The 21,691-nt window shown below is 34.5% G+C and overlaps 1 protein-coding gene across 1 annotated transcript in view; it reads right to left on the bottom strand.

Moving 5' to 3' along the window:
- grin3ba (glutamate receptor, ionotropic, N-methyl-D-aspartate 3Ba) overlaps positions 1-21,691 on the bottom strand; it is a 132,363-nt gene that overhangs the window by 12,025 nt on the left and 98,647 nt on the right. Inside the window, exons 6-8 of the mRNA XM_058056516.2 lie at positions 17,491-17,637; positions 17,067-17,212; positions 11,803-11,918 (exon numbers count right to left, since the gene is read on the bottom strand). Coding sequence (XP_057912499.2) covers positions 11,803-11,918; positions 17,067-17,212; positions 17,491-17,637 — 409 coding nt within the window. The remainder of the gene's footprint in view (positions 1-11,802; positions 11,919-17,066; positions 17,213-17,490; positions 17,638-21,691) is intronic.

The raw sequence follows: 21,691 nt of genomic DNA, 5'->3' as shown, positions 1-21,691 counted from the left end.
TACCAGTCAGACTAGATAGGACAGCTCTAGTCTACTTTATGATCAAAAACCAGGTGGGACACACGTCAGTCAGACTAGATAGGACAGCTCTAGTCTACTTCATGATCAAAGACCAGGTGGGACACACACCAGTCAGACTAGATAGGACAGCTCTAGTCTACTTCATGTTCAAAGACCAGGTGGGACACATGCCAGTCAGACTAGATAGGACAGCTCTAGTCTACTTCATACTCAAAGACCAGGTGGGACACACGCCAGTCAGACTAGATAGGACAGCTCTAGTCTACTTCATGCTCAAAAACCAGGTGGGACACATGTCAGTCAGACTAGATAGGACAGCTCTAATCTACTTCATGCTCAAAGACCAGGTGAGACATACGTCAGTCAGACTAGATAGGACAGCTCTAATCTACTTCATGCTCAAAGACCAGGTCGGACCCACGCCAGTCCGACTAGATAGGACAGCTCTAGTCTATTTCATACTCAAAGACCAGGTGGGACACACCAGTCCGACTAGATAGGACAGCTCTAGTCTACTTCATGCTCGAAGACCAGGTAGGACACACACTAGTCAGACTTGGTCTAGGACCTAGTCTAGGACCTAGACCTTACGTTCCCAAAGTCTGGTCCTGGTGGTCCAGCTGTGAAAGGGAGGTCAATGATGCTCACAGCAGCGGCCGAGGAGCAGCCCACTCCGGTGCTTCCGTGCCGGAATGTTGATCCAGCGCCCCCCCCCCCCCATTAGCAAAAGGGCAGATGCTCCCTGAAATCAGATTTATCGGATCAGGATGCTTCAGCTGGAATCCAAATCAAGCACTTTGCAGCCAAGAAGGTCCGGGCGGAACGCCGGTCTTTTCCGGAAAGCTCCACCAGGCTCGGATTCTGAATTCCAAAGCCGAGCTTCCTCTTTTGTGCTCAACGGCGGGATGACCTTTGAGGATGGGATGCTAGCATCCGCAGGTAGACGTCTGGCACGCGTGTCAAGCGTGTGCCTGCAACACGCATGACGCGTGTTGACCTACATTTCCTTTCCTCAACGGATAAATCCCAGATGCTCATTTCCTGTCTGGTGTCGGATGGATGGGAACGCTTTCTGGCAACAGTCGGCAGCGTGAGCTAAGTGGGGCTTAAAATAACACCTGCAAAATAATGCTAACCCTTCAGACACGGGTGTTCAAAGTGTGGGCCGGGGGCTGTTTTTTACTCGCCTGCGGCAAGTATATTTAATGAGACAAGTATTAAAAAAAAAAACATTTTTTTAAGTCAAAATATTCCGAGAAAAAAGTTGGAATTTAACAACAAAAAAAATTTATTATGTCATATAACGTCGTATAAAGTCATAATTACAAAAAGAATATTGATACCAAAAAAGTAAAATAAAATTATAGGAATATAATAGTATGGTCATAATATTACAATAATAATAATAATTGAAGAAGAAAGTTGAAAAATTAAAAAAACAGCAAAAATTGCATAAAAAAGAGCAACATTTATATATTTTCATATAATTAATTGATATATTCTTGATTGATATAATTGATATTTTTTTTTTTTTTTTTGCAGTATACTGCAATTGGCCCCCGGACCGCACTTTGGACACCACTGGACTACACTGTGACTCTTATGATTCATTATTGTTGATTAAGTATATGTTTTATATACCAAAAAAGTAAAATAAAGTTATAGGAATATTATAGAAGTATGGTCATAATATTACAATAATAATAATAATTGAAGAAGAAAGTTGAAAAATTAAAAAAACAGCAAAAATGGCACAAAAAAGAGAAAAATGTATATATTTTAATATAATTATTGACATATTTTTGATTGATATAATTGATATATTTTTTTGATTTTTTTTGCAGTATACCGCAATTGGCCCCCGGACCGCACTTTGGACACCACTGGACAACACTGTGACTCTTATGATTCATTATTGTTGATTAAGTATATGTTTTATATACCAAAAAAGTAAAATAAAGTTATAGGAATATTATAGAAGTATGGTCATAATATTACAATAATAATAATAATTGAAGAAGAAAGTTGAAAAATAAAAAAAAACAGCAAAAATGGCATAAAAAAGAGAAACATTTATATATTTTAATATAATTATTGATATATTTTTGATTGATATAATTGATATATATATATATTTTTTTTTGCAGTATACTGCAATTGGCCCCCGGACCGCACTTTGGACACCACTGGACTACACTGTGACTCTTATGATTCATTATTGTTGATTAAGTATATGTTTTATATACCAAAAAAGTAAAATAAAGTCAATATGTAATGACAATAACATGGGACTATTATGAGGAAAAATAACGTCATTTTAGGCGCATAAAGTCAAAATATTAAAGAGAAAATAGTAACAAAACAACAAGAAAAATATGTAATTTTTGGAAAATTTGTTACAATCAAAATTTTCTGGGAATAAAGTCACAATTACGAGAAGAAAATTGACACAAAGGGAGCAGAAATAGTTGTAATAGTTGTCATTTTACAAAAATAAAGTCAAAATGTTAAAAAGCGAAATCAATTTTACGCAAATAATGTCGACATATAATAAGATAAAACTAGTGTCAATTTAGTACAATAAAGTTGAAAAAATAAATAAAAAGTACTTTTTTGTTATTAGCAAACAGAGCCGACATGCTATGGCTGAGATTGCGAAAAAAAAGGTTCTCCTCTCAATCCGTGTGGAAGTGGTAAGTTTTTGGCGTCTTTGTTCTTCTTCTCCACTCTGTTTGAAACACTTTTTTATGTTTGGAATAAGTCATTGGAGATGCTAACCATTTAGCTCGCTAGTATGCTGAATTTAACAGGAAGAAAACAACAAAGCAAAACAACAAAAACAAAGCAAAAATTTAAAAAATCTGCAATAATTTTACAAGCATAAAGTCAAATATTACTAACAACACAACTATGCATTAAGATGTAATATTTGGTTATTATTAAGTGACAGAAAAACATAATATTATGCGAATAAAATATACATTTTCTGGCAATAAATTCATAATTACAGGAAAAAAAATACAAAAATACCATACCAAAATGTTAAGAGAAAAAAGTTGTAATCTAACAAGAAAAAGTATTTCACTTAAATAAATTTTGAGGCAAATTACGCGATATTATGACGTAATTATGTCATTTTAGTCAAATAAAGTTGAAATATTAAAAAATAAATCCTTTTTTGTTATTCGTAGAAACAACAAATAAAGCCAACATGAAGCCAACATGGCGGAGATTAAAAAAAAAAAAAGTTCTCCTCTCAATCAGTGTGGAAGTGGTAAGTTTTTGGCATCTTTTTTCTTCTTCTCCATTCAGTTTGAATGCTTATTTATGTTTGGAATAAGTAATTGGAGATGCTAACCATTTAGCTAACTAGTATGCTGAATTTAAACAGGAAGAAAACAACAAAATAAAAACAAGGCAAAAAATTAAAAAATATGCAATAATTTTACAAGCATAAAGTTTGTAAATAAATATTACAAAAAATTAAGATGAAAAATTTTGTTATTATTAAGTGACAGAAAAACATATAATGTTATGAGAATAAAATCTAAATTTTCTGGCAAAAAATTCATAATTCCGAGAAGAAAATTGAAATGCAAAAATAGAAATGCAAAAATTCCATACCAAAATGAGAAAAAAGTTGTAATCTAAATAAATCTAAATAAATTTTGAGGTGATATTATGAGGAAAAGATAATGTCATTTTAGTCAAATAAAGTTGAAATATTAAAGAATAAATTCTTTTTTGTCAACATGGCGGAGATTGAGTGAAAAAAAAAACTTCTCCTCTCAATCAGTGTGGAAGTGGTGATTTTTTTTTTGGCATCTTTGTCCTTCTACCTCTACTGTGTTTGAAACACTTGAGTTTGGAATAAGTCAATTGAGAGGCTAACAGGTTAGCTCACTAGCATAAAGTATTTAACAAGGAAACAAAACAAAAACAGAAGCAGTCAAAATAGACAAATAAAATAAATGTTGCAGAATAATATTGTGTCAATAATGTTGAATCCTACATCGTGAAAGTTCACTTAGCGCAGTCGGGTCTCGAACCAGCAACCGCCCTTAGATGAGGGACCGCTCTATAATGGATTCAGCAATTTTGGGGCGGGTGACATTTTTTTTTAAAAGGGTGTTTTCTGCATAAAGGCTGACTTTTTGACAGCAATGCAAGTGTGATGTAGCATTTCATAAGGTTTTAGTTTTATTTAAGAGTTGATTGTGGACTTTGCTGCTAATCCAAAGTGTCCCCAACATCCCAGCCTCCTTCCGCTCGTACACGCCTTCATTTCGGAATGCTGTTTATCTCCATCATTCCTTTGCGTTGCCTTCAATTTGCGGCCCTCTTCATCCATCCTCTTATCTCCCGCCTGGCTCGTCTCCAGCAGCGCTCGCTTTGTCTGGGCCTGTCTCTTCCCGTGTTGTCACGCCGACAACACGGACAGACATCATAGTCCCGTCATCGGCCTTCGTCCTCATTTATATAACAAACCATCAAAAATGACGCTTATCACTGGCGTGGACTTCACCGCCGTGCAGTCCCGCCCCCCCCCCACTCGGCGACAAGCTTTCATCTGAGAGACTTGGACGTGGAACATTAAAGATGATATTCATACGTGGCAGGCGCACTGATGGACCACAACATTAGGTACATAATAATAATAATAATAATAATAATAATAATAATTAAAAAGAAATAATAATAATAATAATAATAATAATAATAATAATAATAATAATAGTAAACAAAACCTCCACAAATAACCGCAATAGGGAAATGCAGTATTTAACCAGGTTGAGGTGTTTTATTACAGTTCAATGGATCCCGACCAATATTTATGAATGGGATATTTTCATAGCTGGAGTTGGAGCAAAGAAAACGTGTTTATGACCATCTAAGTTTGCTTTATTACTAACATTATTATTTCCTCTCCACATGAAATAAAACCCCTATGGCCTCCTATTCCCCAACATGGTGGACATTATAAGACAAATATAAGATAAATAATAATAAATAATATATTATAATATATATTATAAATATATTAGAAATAATATTATTGTTTATTAATAATAATAATAATAATAAAATAATAATAAAAAATAAAAACAAATAAAAAAATTATAAGATACTATAAGACAAATATAAGATAAATAATAAGAAATAATATATTATAATAATATATATTATAAATAATATTATTATAAATAATAATAATAATAATATATATTATAAATATATTATAAATAATATTATTATAAATAATAATAATAATATAATATAATAAAAAAGATAAATACCCCTATGGGCTAATTCCCCAACATGGTGGACATTATAAGATACTATAAGACAAATATAAGATGAATAATATATTATAATAATATATTTTATAAATATATTATAAAAAATATTATTATAAATAATAATAATATCATATAATAATAATACAAAAAGTTTCACATACATGCAGAGGTAGATAAAGTTATATCTGGAGGTTTCCTACAGCCACATTTTTATTAGTGTTACCGATTGATTTTGCAGACCAAGCACCCGGCAACTATGGAGCGGTTCAATGAGTGGAGGTGTCCAAAGGATCATTCCTGGTGTTGGGATCGTTTGACTTGGGATGAGATCGGCTGTGCCCCCCCCCCTTCTACACCCCCCCCCCCCAAAGTTACTCTGCGGATAAGCTGTGTTGTTTTATTGAACTTTTCCATTAAAGCGCAGGGCTGATAAAAACAACCAGATGACAACACGGCGGCGTTCCAGAAAGGCGGGACGTGAGCGGCCTCATCAAGAACCCGCCCCCCCCCCCCCCCGTTTGGACGTGAACGTCTGCTTGTTGCAATATTATTAATGGGCTGTTGTCAGCGTCCCGCGGCGGCCCTCAGAGGAACACCTCCGCCCATCCTCTGCTTCCGGACTACAAATCATTCCATTAATTCTCCCCCTTCTGTCATTCCGCCCCCCTCTTCATGTTCCCAAGCCTCTCCGACGCTCCTCGTCGGGGTGAAGGTTTGTCTTGATTAGGCGACTCTGTCGTCTGCCTCTTTTATCACTCGTTCAGCAGAGAGATGGGCGCACCAATCAGAGACGATCTTTACTGCCCTTGTTTACTTTTCCAATCATCTTCCTCTCCCGACTATTCCAAACTTTCTCACTTCCAATCCTGGTCTGCCTGCTTAATGAAGACACTTAATCAAGCAGTCGTCCAACCGACCCGGTCCTCCCACCAACAGGGGGAAGAAGCAGGAAGCTCTTCAGGGACGCCGGGAGTCGGGGTCTTCCCGAGTGCACGCTTTGATTGACGGGAGTTATCAAGGTTTGGTCCCGTGTGGCGCCGTTGCTCTCTCTCTGCTCTTATCAGGACTCACCTTAAACCGCGCTAACGATGCTAACGACGCTAACGATGTTAACGATGTTGCCTTTCATCGGAAATCTCCTTACCGACGTGACTTTAATAGGATTTTTCAGTAATAACATTGACATCCATCTTTCAGGTAGTAAATGTATAGACACCAGAAACGTCATTTTTAGACCTTTTAGGGTTAGAATGATCCAAGTATGACAATAGTGACAATATCCAAGACTTAGACTCCTGAACCAAATGGAAACAAGACCACATCTAAATCTGACCTTTGCCCTAGACGGGTTGGAGACCCCTTGGATCAAGTTTTATACAATCGTTAGCGCTGACACTGGTCTACAAACGCTTCCACAACAGGTCCCTAATAAAGAAAACGGAAGTCACGGCTATAGTTTTCCAAGATTGGCAATTCAGTCAAAATAGGAAATATTTGGAAAATAAAACATAATCTATCATTTAGTTCAGAAGCTACAGCGTGCCTACAAGCAACAAGCAAACACTCGTTCTACCTGAAACCATGTCTGCACATTCTAATACATTCATACACTCATGCATTCATTCATTCATTCATACATTCATTTGTTCATTCATACATTCATACATTTGTTCATTCATTCATTCATACATTCATTCATACATTAATTCATTCATACGTTCATTCATTCATACACTTATTCATTCATTCATTCATTCATTCATACATTCATTTGTTCATTCATACATTCATACATTTGTTCATTCATTCATTCATACATTCATTCATACATTAATTCATGCATACGTTCATTCATTCATACATTCATTCATTCATTCATTCATTCATACGTTCATTCATTCATACATTCATTCATTCATTCATTCATTCATTCATTCATTCATTCATACATTCGTTCATTCATACATTCATTCATACATTCATTCATACGTTCATTCATTCATACATTCATTCATACGTTCATTCATTCATACGTTCATTCATTCATTCATTCATACATTCATACATTCATACATTCGTTCATCCATACATTCATTCATACATTCATTCATTCATACATTCATTCATACGTTCATTCATTCATACATTCATACATTCATACATTCATACATTCATTCATACATTCATTCATTCATACATTCATTAATTCATTCATACATTCATTCATACGTTCATGCATACATTCATACATTCATTCATACATTCATTCATTCATACATTCATTCATTCATACATTCATTAATTCATTCATACATTCATTCATTCATTCATTCATACATTCATTCATTCATACATTCATTCATTCATATGTTCATTCATTCATTCGTTCATTCATACATACATTAATTCTTTCATTCATTCATTCAGTCATACATTCGTTCATACATTCATACATTAATTCATTCATTCATACATTCATACATTCATTTGTTCATTCATACATTTGTTCATTCATTCATTCATTCATACATTCATTCATACATTCATTCATACGTTCATTCATTCATACATTCATTCATTCATTCATTCATACATTCATTCATTCATACATTCATTCATTCATACATTCATTCATTCATTCATACGTTCATTCATACATTCATTCATTCATACATTCATTCATTCATTCATACGGTCATTCATTCATACATTCATTCATTCATTCATTCATTCATACATTCATTCATTCATTCATACGGTCATTCATTCATACATTCATTCATTCATTCATACATTCATTCATACATTCATTCGTTCATTCATACATTCATTCATACATTGATTCATACGTTCATGCATACATTAATTCATTCATTCTTTCATTCATTCATTCATTCATACATACATTCATACATACATTCATCCATTCATTCATTCATACAATCATTCATACATACATTCATTCATACATTCATTCATTCATACATTCATTCATTCATTCATACATACATTCATTCTTTCATTCATTCATTCATTCATTCATTCATTCATTCATTCATACATACATTCATTCATTCATTCAGTTATACATTCATTCATTCATACATTCATTCAGTCATACATTCATTCATACATTAATTAATTAATTCATACATTCATTCATTCATTCATTCATTCATACATTCATTCATACATTCATTCATACATTCATTCATATATTCATACATACATTCATTCTTTCATTCATTCATTCATTCAGTCATACATTCATTCATACATTAATTAATTCATTCATACATTCATACATTCATTTAGTGTAATAATGAATATTAATTGCTAATGTTACAAAAATAATGTTTAGAAATACAAAAAAAAGATTCATTCAGGAGGAAACCGGAGTACCCGGAGAAAAGCCTCGCATGCACGGGAAGAACATGCAAACTCCACACAGAGATGGCCCAGGGTGGAATTGAACCCTGGTCCTCCTAGCTGTGAGGTCTGCGCGCTAACCACTTGTCCACTGTGCAGCCCACAAACATAATAACGGGTTTATTGTTAAGTGTCAAGTGCTCAAGTTTGCAATGTGTTGTTGTACGGGCGTCCAGTGGCGGTTGGTCATGTGACTTGTGCATAAATGTTCCGGCCTGGACTCGGCTATGAATTATTGATGGCTCCGTGCTTGGAGCCCGCAGTGCGAGTTCATGCGGTGAATCACTGCTTTCAGCCATCACTCACGTAGATACGGGAGTATTTGATCCCCCCCCCCATCCCACTCCGCCACCCCCCCCAGTGTGTGCGTATTGTATGTGTGTACTGTGTGTCAAGGTGTTAATGCAGCCTAACGCTGCACACCATGAATAATAGCTAGTATTCTTATGTATACATACACTGTATGTATGTCTATGTATGCCAGTGACCCACTTTGTTGGCCGTTATATATTATTATATATTATCTAGATATAGATATAAATCTTCCCATACGCTCATATATGCGCTTATTGCACGGAATAATAACTCCTAACCTACATATGAAGGAACGTTCCGTCTGGTTATCGGCATTGCGTTGTTATGGATCATCCGTGCAGGACATTACTCATGAGGGAGAACATGCTAGGGAACGCTAGTCTTACGGAAAATACCTGCTAACGTTATGCCAGGGACCGTCTGATAATTAGAGGCGCTGATCCTTGTATTGGTGTAGGCTAGTGGTCATTAGCTACACTAGCACACAATATATCGTATTTTCTGGATTATAAGTGGTACTTTTTTTCATAGGTTGGCTGTTCCTGCGACTTATACTCCAGAGCGACTTATAAGTGAATATAAAAATAAATAAATGTTAAAACTAAAGACAAATGTGAAATGTGTTAAAAAGACGTTAAAATAAATGTTAAATATATATAAATAATATAATATATATATACACCATATTTTCCAGACTATAAGTGGCACTTTTTTCATAGGTTGGCTGTTCCTGCGACTTATACTCCAGAGCGAATATGAATATGAGCGAAAATGAATATGAAAAAATAACAAAATAAATGTTAAAACTAAAGACAAATGTGAAATATAAACATTAAAATAAATGTTAAAACATAAAAATAAAAGTCAAATATATATAAATTATATAACACATATACATGTATTTTTTTACACCATATTTTCCAGACTATACAAGTGGCACTTTTTTTCATAGGTTGGCTGTTCCTGCCACTTATACTCCAAAGCAACTTATAAATAAATATTAAAAAATAGCAAAATAAATGTTAAAACTAAAGACAAATGTGAAATATAAACATCAAAATAAATGTTAAATATATATAAATAATACAATTTATATATATATTTATATATATACACCATATTTTCCGGACTATAAGTCGCACTTTTTTTCATAGGTTGGCTGTTCCTGCGACTTATACTCCAGAGCGACTTATAAGTGAATATAAAAAAAATAAATGTTAAAACTAAAGACAAATGTGAAATATGTTAAAAATAAATGTTAAATATATATAAATAATATATATATATATATATATATATATATACTGTATTTTCTGGACTATAAGTGGCACTTTTTTTCATAGGTTGGCTGTTCCTGCGACTTATACTCCAGAGCAACTTATAAATAAATATAAAAAAAATAACAAAATAAATGTTAAAACTAAAGACAAATGTGAAATATGTTAAAAATAAATGTTAAATATATATAAATTATATATATATATATATATATATATACTGTATTTTCTGGACTATAAGTGGATCTTTTTTTCATAGGTTGGCTGTTCCTGCAACTTATACTCCAGAGCGACTTATAAATGAATATAAAAAATAACAAAATAAATGTTAAAACTAAAGACAAATGTGAAATATGTTAAAAATAAATGTTAAATATATATAAATAATATAATATATATATACACTGTATTTTCCGGACTATAAGTGGCACTTTTTTCATAGGTTGGCTGTTCCTGCGACTTATACTCCAGAGCGACTTATAAATGAATATAAAAAATAACAAAATAAATGTTAAAACTAAAGACAAATGTGAAATATAAACATGAAAATAAATGTTAAATATATATAAATAATATAATATATATATATATACACTGTATTTTCCAGACTATAAATGGCACTTTTTTCATAGGTTGGCTGTTCCTGCAACTTATACTCCAGAGCAATTTATAAATAAATATAAAAAAATAACAAAATAAATGTTAAAACTAAAGACAAATGTGAAATATGTTAAAAATAAATGTTAAATATATATAAATTATATATATATATATACTGTATTTTCTGGACTATAAGTGGCACTTTTTTTCATAGGTTGGCTGTTCCTGCCACTTATACTCCAGAGCAATTTATAAATAAATATAAAAAAATAACAAAATAAATGTTAAAACTAAAGACAAATGTGAAATATGTTAAAAATAAATGTTAAATATATATATATATATATATATATATATATATATATATATATATATATATATATATATATATATATATATATATATACTGTATTTTCTGGACTATAAGTGGCACTTTTTTTCATAGGTTGGCTGTTCCTGCAACTTATACTCCAGAGTGACTTATAAATGAATATTAAAAAAATAACAAAATAAATGTTAAAACTAAAGACAAATGTGAAATATGTTAAAAATAAATGTTAAATATATATAAATTATATATATATATATATATATACTGCTAATAATGCTAAAACCCTATTTAGAAGGATGCTAACAGGTTTTCAATGCTAACTACAAAATGATTCCGTTCATAAGGAAGGAATTTCACTGATCCAGGTCAAGCCTGGAAGCGATTATCCATGATAAAATATAAAAAATACTGTGTATTTCTACAGTACATTTGTAGTACAAAAACAATTAGAATAGAAACAAGGTAATATTTGAAGAAAAACACCCGGATTAAAAACAATAACAATGTTACGAGATAAGTGTGAGAGCACCTTCAATGGCGAACGGCTTTCCCACCGTGAGCAGCTTACAGTCGGCGTCGATGGACACCTCGAAGTCCAGCAGGGCTTTGTCCATGATGAAGGCGTCCAACATGGGAGGATCTGTCCTTCACCACCAACACACCAACACACAAACACACACAAACAAACGCACACAAGGCAGGCGTTAGACATCTCCAACTTTTGGCGCCATCACGCCTTCCTCGGCGTGTAAACACATTTATCATCAAACTAAGCCGACAGCCTCTGCGGCCGACCGATAAGACGCCGGACGTACTGCCAAAGACTCTTCTGTGCTGGTATTGATCCGCGGGAACCTAATTGACCTCTAATTATACTAGAGCGGCGCTCGCCGTGCTAACAATGCGGATAAGTGTCAGGGAAAAGCGGCGTGCCACAAAGCGGATTTAATGGTGGAAAACACGTAAGATAAATTCTTTTCCATCAGTCGACTAGCAGGTGTTTTTGGAATCACAACGTACTTATTAAGTGTGTGTGTGAGTGAAGGGAAGAAAAACTCTGTTGTCAAAGGTTTTCTTTTTGCCAGCGTTTGTTTCTTTGTGTTCAAAATAACTTGAAAAGTTCTGAAATTATATGAATGAAAATTTCAGGAATTTCAGGAAGAACTGATAACATTTTGTGGGTGATCCGGATCACCATCTGGATGCAGGAACCCTTTTTAAAGGGTTGTTAGCATAGTAAGTTTTATTGTCTTTATTTTTAGTGAGGAAAGTCAAAATATTTTTTTTTGCGTAACTTATGTTAGCATTGAAAATGGTCTATTTTTTTCTTTGTTAGGAAGATTAAAAAAAAATTCATGGAGTAGAATAAAATCCTTTTCCCATTTTTGCTAGTTAGCATAGTAAGTTTTCATTGTCTTTATTTTTTAGTTAGGAAAGTCAAAATATTTTTTTTTGTAACTTATGTTAGCATTGAAAATGTTCTATTTTTTCTTTGTTAGTTAGGAAGATTAAAAAAAAGTAACTTTTTTTCATGCTCGTTAGCATTGTAAGTTGTCATTGTCTTTACTTTTAGTTAGGAAAAATAAAAAAAAACAAATAACAAAATCAAAATAATTTTTTTTGTAACTTATGTTAGCATTGAAAATGTTCTATTTTTTTCTTTGTTAGGAAGATTAAAAAAAAAATCATGGAGTTGAATACAAGCCTTTTCCCATTTTTGCTAGTTAGCATAGTAAGTTTTCATTGTCTTTATTTTTTAGTTAGGAAAGTCAAAATATATTTTTTTGTAACTTATGTTAACGTTGAAATTTTTCCATTTTTTCTTTGTTACTAAGGAAGATTTAAAAAAACTAACTTTTTTCATGGAGTTGAATACAAGACTTTTCCCACTTTTGCTAGTTAGCATTGTAAGTTTTCATTGTCTTTATTTTTAGTTAGGAAAGTCAAAATATTTTTTTTGTGTAACTTACGTTAGCATTGAAAATGTTCTATTTTTTTCTTTGTTAGGAAGATTAAAAAAAAAAATTCATGGAGTTGAATACAAGCCTTTTCCCACTTTTGCTAGTTAGCATAGTAAGTTTTCATTGTCTTTATTTTTTAGTTAGGAAAGTCAAAATATTTTTTTTTGTAACTTATGTTAGCATTGAAAATGTTCTATTTTTTCTTTGTTAGTTAGGAAGATTAAAAAAAAGTAACTTTTTTTCATGCTAGTTAGCATTGTAAGTTGTCATTGTCTTTACTTTTAGTTAGGAAAAATAAAAAAAACAAATAACAAAATCAAAATAATTTTTTTTGTAACTTATGTTAGCATTGAAAATGTTCTATTTTTTTCTTTGTTAGGAAGATTAAAAAAAAAAATCATGGAGTTGAAAACAAGCCTTTTCCCACTTTTGCTAGTTAGCATTGTAAGTTTTCATTGTCTTTATTTTTATTTAGGAAAGTCAAAATAATTTTTTTTTGTAACTTATGTTAACGTTGAAAATTTTCTATTTTTTTCTTTGTTACTTAGGAAGATTTAAAAAACTAACTTTTTTCATGGAGTTGAATACAAGCCTTTTCCCACTTTTGCTAGTTAGCATAGTAAGTTTTCATTGTCTTTATTTTTAGTTAGGAAAGTCAAAATATTTTTTTTGTAACTTATGTTAGCATTGAAAATGTTCTGTTTTTTTCTTTGTAAGTTAGGAAGATTTAAAAAAAATTCATGGAGTTAAATACAAGCCTTTTCCCACTTTTGCTAGTTAGCATTGTAAGTTTTCATTGTCTTTATTTTTAGTTAGGAAAGATAAAAAAACAAAAAAAGTAAAAATTACTTTTTTCGTGAGGTGGAACCAAGGAAGACTTCACTATGTTTTGGTGCAAATCTGGATAAAGATAAAAATCCATTCATTGCAATTTTCCATTTATGTTAGCATTGGAATTTTTTTTAATTTTCTTTATTTCTTAATTCTTTTAAACGGTCGATTTAACGTTGAAGTGTTTGATTAGCGTAGCATCAGAGGATGTTGCGAGCTAGCACGGATGACCTCGGATGACGTTGGAGTTGGGATCCTTTCCCCGCTCTTGTTGCCGATGTTTACCGGGAGACAAAAGGCTGACTTCCCAAAAGTTTGTGCTGCGTTGGCAGACCAGGAAGTGTTTTATTTTTACCTGAGGCGAGGCCTGTCAGACACGAGACACGAGGGCTTCTTTTGGGACTCAAACAGGGACTGACGTAGCCCGCATGCCCGCGCGGGTGGTGTGCGTGGCGAGTGTTTTGACAGCGGGATGGAAGCGTTTGTGTATGCAGGTGCTATTCCCTGACCGTAACACATGTTGATGTTTTACGTGGTCCAGACCAGACCTGGGAGCTCTTGCCCTTCCAAGATGTGTCAGGGTCTGATGTCGGGACTTCTGTAAACTGACAGCATTTGGCGCTCCCTGACACGTATTTTACCCAATGCCGCAAAGGACTTGAAGTATAGGAAAAATACATGGATCAATTATCACTTCTATAGTATCCATATAGTATCATATAGTATCATATAGTATCATATAGTATCATATAGTATCATATAGTATCATATAGTATCATATAGTATCAGCAGAATGCTGATTCAGGGACGGTCAAATAAAGTGGGACAAATGGTTTGTTTACAAAGTTTGTCTAAGGTGAGCTTTATTATTATTATTGTAATATATCATTTTTATTATTTTTACTTTATTTTTCTATTTATTTTATTATATATATATAATATATATTTTATTATTAAATTTTTTTATCATTAGTTTATATTATATTATATTTGTTTATTATTTTTACTTTATTTTTCTTGTTTACAAAGTTTGTCTAAGGTGAGCTTTATTATTATTATTGTAATATATCATTTTTATTATTTTTACTTTATTTTTCTATTTCTTTTTATTATATATATATATATATATATATAATATTTTTATTATTAATTTTTTTCATCATTAGTTTATATTATATTATATTTGTTTATTATTTTTACTTTATTTTCCTATTTATTTTTAAAATATATATATTATATGTTTTTTTATTATTACATTTTTTTATCATTAGTTTATATTATATTATATTTGTTTATTTATGTATTATTATTATTATTATCATCATTATTATCATTATTATTATTATTATTATTATTATTATTATTATTATTATTATTATTATTATTATTATTATTATTATTATTATTATTATTATTATTATTATTGCATGTGAAATATGTTATGTTTTCACCACAAGCCTAATATTTATTTCATGGAATATTTTAAGCATTATTTTAAGCACATTAAGCATTCAATAATTGTGGAATTTTTAACTGTATATCACTTTTGAAGTGATATCACTTTATAAAGTACAATATTTCATGTAATAAATATGAGGGTTGTGGTGAAAAAAAACATATTTCACATGCAATAATATTAATAATAATGTAATATTCAAATCAACAATTCTAACACAATATAAACAAATTATATTATAGCTTCAAAAACAAACAAAAATTTTTTTCTTGACTGTTTGAACTCGATGGAACTAAAATTTTTTAATTCTCATAAAATTGTGACATTTTCGTTATTAGCATTTTTCTCTTAATATGTTGACTTATTCTTACTATATTACAAGCGTTCTTATTTCTGCGGTAATTTTTTTTTTTTTTTACCAAATACTTCAACTTTCTTTTCAGAATTTTTCTTCTGGTCATTATTTCCCTTAATATTCCTATAATATTTTGACTGTCATATTTAGGAAATAACAGCCTACAAGACAAAATATTTTATGAAATAAATATTAGGGTTGTGGTGAAAACATAACATATTTCACATGCAACAATAATAATAATAATAATAATAATAATAACAATAATAATAATAATAATAATAATAATAATAATAATAATAATAATAATAATAATGTAATATTCAAATAGACAAATATAATATAATATAAACTAATTATATAAAATTGTAATAATAAAAATGAAATAAATAGAAAAATAAAGTCAAAATAATGAAATAATATATTACAATAATTAATAATAATAAAGCTCACCTTAGACAAACTATGTAAACAAACTAATCGAGCGTCCTGAAAAAGTCTCCCAACGCCAAACTTCATCGTTTAGCGTTAACCTCCAGTTAATTGCTTATTTTCCCAGCCTCCTCCTCCTCGCCGTTATCATTCCTGTGGCGGAATGTCTCAATTCATGTCTTCAACCTGAAATTGGAGTCAACTATTTGATAACCTTTGTGGCTCCGAAAAAACTGTAGTTTATTATTTGTCACATAGAAATACCTTCTTCTTCTTCTTTGTGGGAGGAAACCGGAGTACCCGGAGAAAAGAACATGCAAACTCCACACAGAGATGACCGAGGATTGGAATCGAACCTGAGTCTCCTAGCTGTGTGGCCTGCACGCTAAGCACTCGTGCAGCCTGAATAAAGATACAAATCCGATCATTGTAATTTTCCATTTATGTTAGCATTGGAACTTTCTTAATTCTCTTAGACCAGTGGTCCCAAACATGCGGCCCGTGGGCCAAATGTGGCCCGCAGGACACTAGTTTGAGGCCCCCGCCTTGATATGAAAGTTTAATGTTAGTATGGTGTGCTGTATGGTATCATGTACCCAGAAAAAATTATTACGTTTGATTAAGGTTAAATAACTGTTAATAGTTATCCTCCCTATCCGTGTGGAAGTGGTAAGTTTTTGGCTATTTAAGTTTTTTTGTAAAACCTGATGCGGCCCAGTCTCGCCCAGACCCTAGCTCCAGTGGCCCCCACGTCTTACTTGAGCATGTGCACGCCGTCGGGGGTGGTGGGCTGGTTGAAGCGCCGCATGTAGTCGTGCATCTCGGGGAAGCTCTTCTTCATGTAATCCTCGGCGCTGCTCTCCCTCACCGTGCCGAATCGGAAGCCCAGGGAGGGATGGTGCAGCTGACAAACGGAGACAGGAAGCGGTTAGCGAGAGCGGCGAGGACGGCGGTTTCGGAGACGCAGAGGGCATCATTCATGACGGAGCTCACATCAAACATACCGAGGCCTGAAAATCCCAGCGGTGGGGGGTGGTGGGGGGGGGTGTTATATTCATAGATGGATATGGAAGATGATAATCTCCGACAAATTATTCCACGCTTTACTCATTAGCTTGTCCTTGTGCCAGATTAATTTGCTGCGTGTTTTCATGGATGTAATTTACATCCTTGGAATCTAACCTTGTCGTCATGGATTCCTGAGACTTGCTCAAAGGTCTTTTCGCCGACCATGACGGCTGCCAGGTTAGCCGTGTAGCTGGAGAGCACGAGGAGGCAGAAGATGGCCCACAGGTTCATCAGGAAGCGACCAGTCCAACATTTGGGGGTCTAAGGAGTGGAGAACGGAGAAGAAGAGACATATCTTATCATGGATATTTTAGGTGGATTCTAAACATTCCGAGTGCATTCCAAATATTCCGTCCCATTCCTTTGGTCAGCCTGAATGTTTTTAGCATGCTGAAAACTTTAGAGGTTGATTTGAAAAGTAAAAAGTATTCCAACAATCTAAACATTCTGATAAACAATGGAACCATCAACCACTGAAAACGTCACCAAGCATCACATTATACCATCACTTCATATGCCAAGGAAAAATGGAGTCAAGGTAATTCCAACAGCAAACGTCACTCAACGTCACAAAACGTCACTCGCCACTGACGTGTTGGTATTTCACCTCATGGCATGTCGCAGAGGAAAAAAGGAGTCAAGTTCCACCAATAGCGGCCGGCACATTGAATGGTGCTGCCGAGGAAAAAAGGAGCCAAGCTCCACCAAAGACGGCCGGCACATTGACTCATACTTCCAAGGAAAAAAGAAGCCAAGCTCCACCAATGGCGAATCATTGAATTATGCTGCCAAGGAAAAAAGGAGCCAAGTTCCACAAATGGTGAATGATTGAATCATGCTGCCAAGGAAAAAAGGAGCCAAACTCCACCAATGGCGGCCGGCACATCAACTCATGCTTCCAAGGAAAAAAGGAGCCAAGCTCCACAAATGGTGAATCATCAAATCATGCTGTCAAGGAAAAAAGGAGCCAAACTCTACCAACGGCTGCCCGCACATATAATGATGCTGCCAAGGAAAAAAGGAGCTAAGCTCCACCAATGGCAGCTGGCACATCAAATCATGCTGTCAAGGAAAAAAGGAGCCACGCTCCACCAATGGCGGCCGGCACATTGAATCATGTGGCCAAGGAAAAAAGGAGCCAAACTCCACCAACGGCTGCCGGCACATCGAATGATGCTGCCAAGGAAAACAGAAGCCCAGCTCCACCAATGGTGGCTGGCACATCAACTCATGCTGTCAAGGAAAAAAGGAGCCAAACTCCACCAACGGATGCCCGCACATCGAATGATGCTGCCAAGGAAAAAAGGAGCCAAGCTCCACAAATGGTGAATCATTGAATCATGCTGCCAAGGAAAAAAGGAGCCAAGCTTCACCAACGGATGCTGGCACATTGAATGATGCTGCCAAGGAAAAAAGGAGCCAAACTCTACCAACCTGCTGCCGGCACAAAAAAATGACGCTGTCAAGGAAAAAAGGAGCCAAGCTCCACCAATGGCGGCTGGCACATCGACTCATGCTTCCAAGGAAAAAAGGAGCCAAGCTCCACCAACGGATGCTAGCACATCAAATCATGCTGTCAAGGAAAAAAGGAGCCAAACTCCACCAACGGCTGCCGGCACATCGAATGATGCTGCCAAGGAAAAAAGAAGCCAAGCTCCACCAATGGTGGCTGGCACATCGACTCATGCTGTCAAGGAAAAAAGGAGCCAAACTCCACCAACGGATGCCCGCACATCGAATGATGCTGCCAAGGAAAAAAGGAGCCAAGCTCCACAAATGGTGAATCATTGAATCATGCTGCCAAGGAAAAAAGGAGCCAAGCTTCACCAACGGATGCTGGCACATTGAATGATGCTGTCAAGGAAAAAAAGGAGCCAAGCTCCACCAATGGCGGCTGGCACATCGACTCATGCTCCCAAGGAAAAAAGGAGCCAAGCTCCACCAATGGCGACCAGCACATCGAATGATGCTGCCAAGGAAAAAAGGAGCCAAGCTCCACCAAAGGCTGTCGGCACATCAAATGATGCTGCCAAGGAAAAAAGGAGCCACGCTCCACCAATAGCGGCCGGCACATCGACTCATGCTTCCAAGGAAAAAAGGAGCTAAACTCCAATAACCACTGCTAGCACATCGAATGATGCTGCCAAGGAAAAAAGGAGCCAAGCTCCACCAACGGCTGCCGGCACATCAAATGATGCTGCCAAGGAAAAAAGGAGCCAAAAGTGTAAAAAACCAAAGAAACCAAAAAAAGATCCTCCTGACATTCCTGGTGTTGATCCTTTGGAAAAGACGCCCCATTAGCAGCCAATTAAGGTCATTGAAACGGATGAAACGGAGGCGGCGTATAAAAGTTGAACAAAGCGGAGCCGTTTCCGAGACACCTCCGAAACATCTCTCCATGAAATTGTCAGCCTGAGGAAACGGGACCTCCAATAATTTATTCCAGCAATTAAAATCCACCTCACACCAGAAAAGACTTTCTCCCGTTTTAAAGCTTCGACATTTAACTGTAAACTGGAGGTCGGAAGCAATTATTCCAAGGTGGAAGGCTGGGAAACGGCGCCACGTTAATCACGGCTTCACCTCAAATGGTGAATGGTTATTGGAGTCATGGAACAACAAAGGTCACCTTTTCTTAAAAGTACAAGGAAGGAATATTTGTGTTCTTCCTGCTGCAGGGATTCCCTGACACCAAGCACTTGTTGGAAGTTTTATTGTTCCATCAAGATGATTCCAATCTAGTCCTGTTTGTTTAAATGTGGCTTTCCATGATCCAAATTGATCTTTCCATGATCCAAATCGGTCTTTCCATGATCCAAATTGGTCTTTCCATGATCCAAATTGATCTTTCCATGATCCAAATTGGTCTTTCCATGATCCAAATTGATCTTTCCCTGATCCAAATTGTTCTTTCCATGATCCAAATTGATCTTTCCATGATCCAAATTGTTCTTTCCATGATCCAAATTGTTCTTTCCATGATCCAAATTGTTCTTTTCATGATCCAAATTGGTCTTTCCATGATCCAAATTGATCTTTCCATGATCCAAATTGGTCTTTCCATGATCCAAATTTTTCTTTCCATGATCCAAATTGTTCTTTTCATGATCCAAATTTTTCTTTCCATGATCCAAACTGATCTTTCCATGATCCAAATTGGTATTTCCATGAACCAAATTGATCCTTCCATAATACAAACTGTTCTTTTCATGATCCAAATTGTTCTTTCCATGAACCAAATTGTTCTTTCCATGACCCAAACTGTTCTTTCCATGATCCAAATTGTTCTTTCCATGATCCAAATTGTTCTTTCCATGAACCAAATTGTTCTTTCCATGACCCAAACTGTTCTTTCCATGATCCAAACTGTTCTTTCCATGATCCAAATTGTTCTTTCCATGATCCAAATTGATCTTTCCATGATCCAAATTGTATTTTTCATGATCCAAATTGATCTTTCCATGATCCAAATTGATCTTTCCATGATCCAAACTGATCTTTCCATGATCCAAACTGTTCTTTCCATGATCCAAATTGATCTTTCCATGATCCAAATTGTTCTTTCCATGATCCAAATTGTTCTTTCTATGATCCAAATTGATCTTTCCCTGATCCAAATTGATATTTCCATGATCCAAATTGGTCTTTCCCTGATCCAAATTGATCTTTCCATTATCCAAACTGTTCTTTCCATGATCCAAATTGATCTTTCCATGATCCAAATTGTTCTTTCCATGATCCAAATTGTTCTTTCCATGATCCAAATTGTTTTTTTCCATGATCCAAATTGATCTTTCCATGATCCAAATTGATCTTTTTTTGATCCAAATTGTTCTTTCCTTGATCCAAATTGATCTTTCCATGATCCAAACTGTTCTTTCCATGATCCAAATTGATCTTTCCATGATCCAAATTGATCTTTCCATGATCCAAATTGATCTTTCCATGATCCAAATTGTTCTTTCCTTGATCCAAATTGATCTTTCCATGATCCAAACTGTTCTTTCCATGATCCAAATTGTTCTTTTCATGATCCAAATTGATCTTTCCGACCTTTGCCGACCCGAACACAAGAGGAGGGTGAAATTGAAGCGAACACGTCTAACCGTGATAGGTTACGCTAAGGGTAAACACACTGTCGTATGCAATTAGCGTAAAAGCTACAGGAGCTAATTTGATGCGGAGGCGTTCTTCTGCACATTTTTAACGATGAAGAAAGTGATTGTTTGGCTCCGATGGCGTTCTTGCAACAAGGTCATTTTCTCGGATCGCGAGCTTGCTAATGACCACAAATCTGTTCATCATCAAGGATCAA

The sequence above is a fragment of the Doryrhamphus excisus genome, linkage group LG19 (assembly GCF_037039965.1).
Source record: "Doryrhamphus excisus strain RoL-2023G ecotype Guam linkage group LG19, RoL_Dexc_Guam_v1.1, whole genome shotgun sequence".
Lineage (NCBI taxonomy): Eukaryota > Metazoa > Chordata > Actinopteri > Syngnathiformes > Syngnathidae > Doryrhamphus > Doryrhamphus excisus.
Note: the sequence above shows the minus strand (reverse complement) of the source record. Positions and strands in the feature narration are given on the sequence as shown.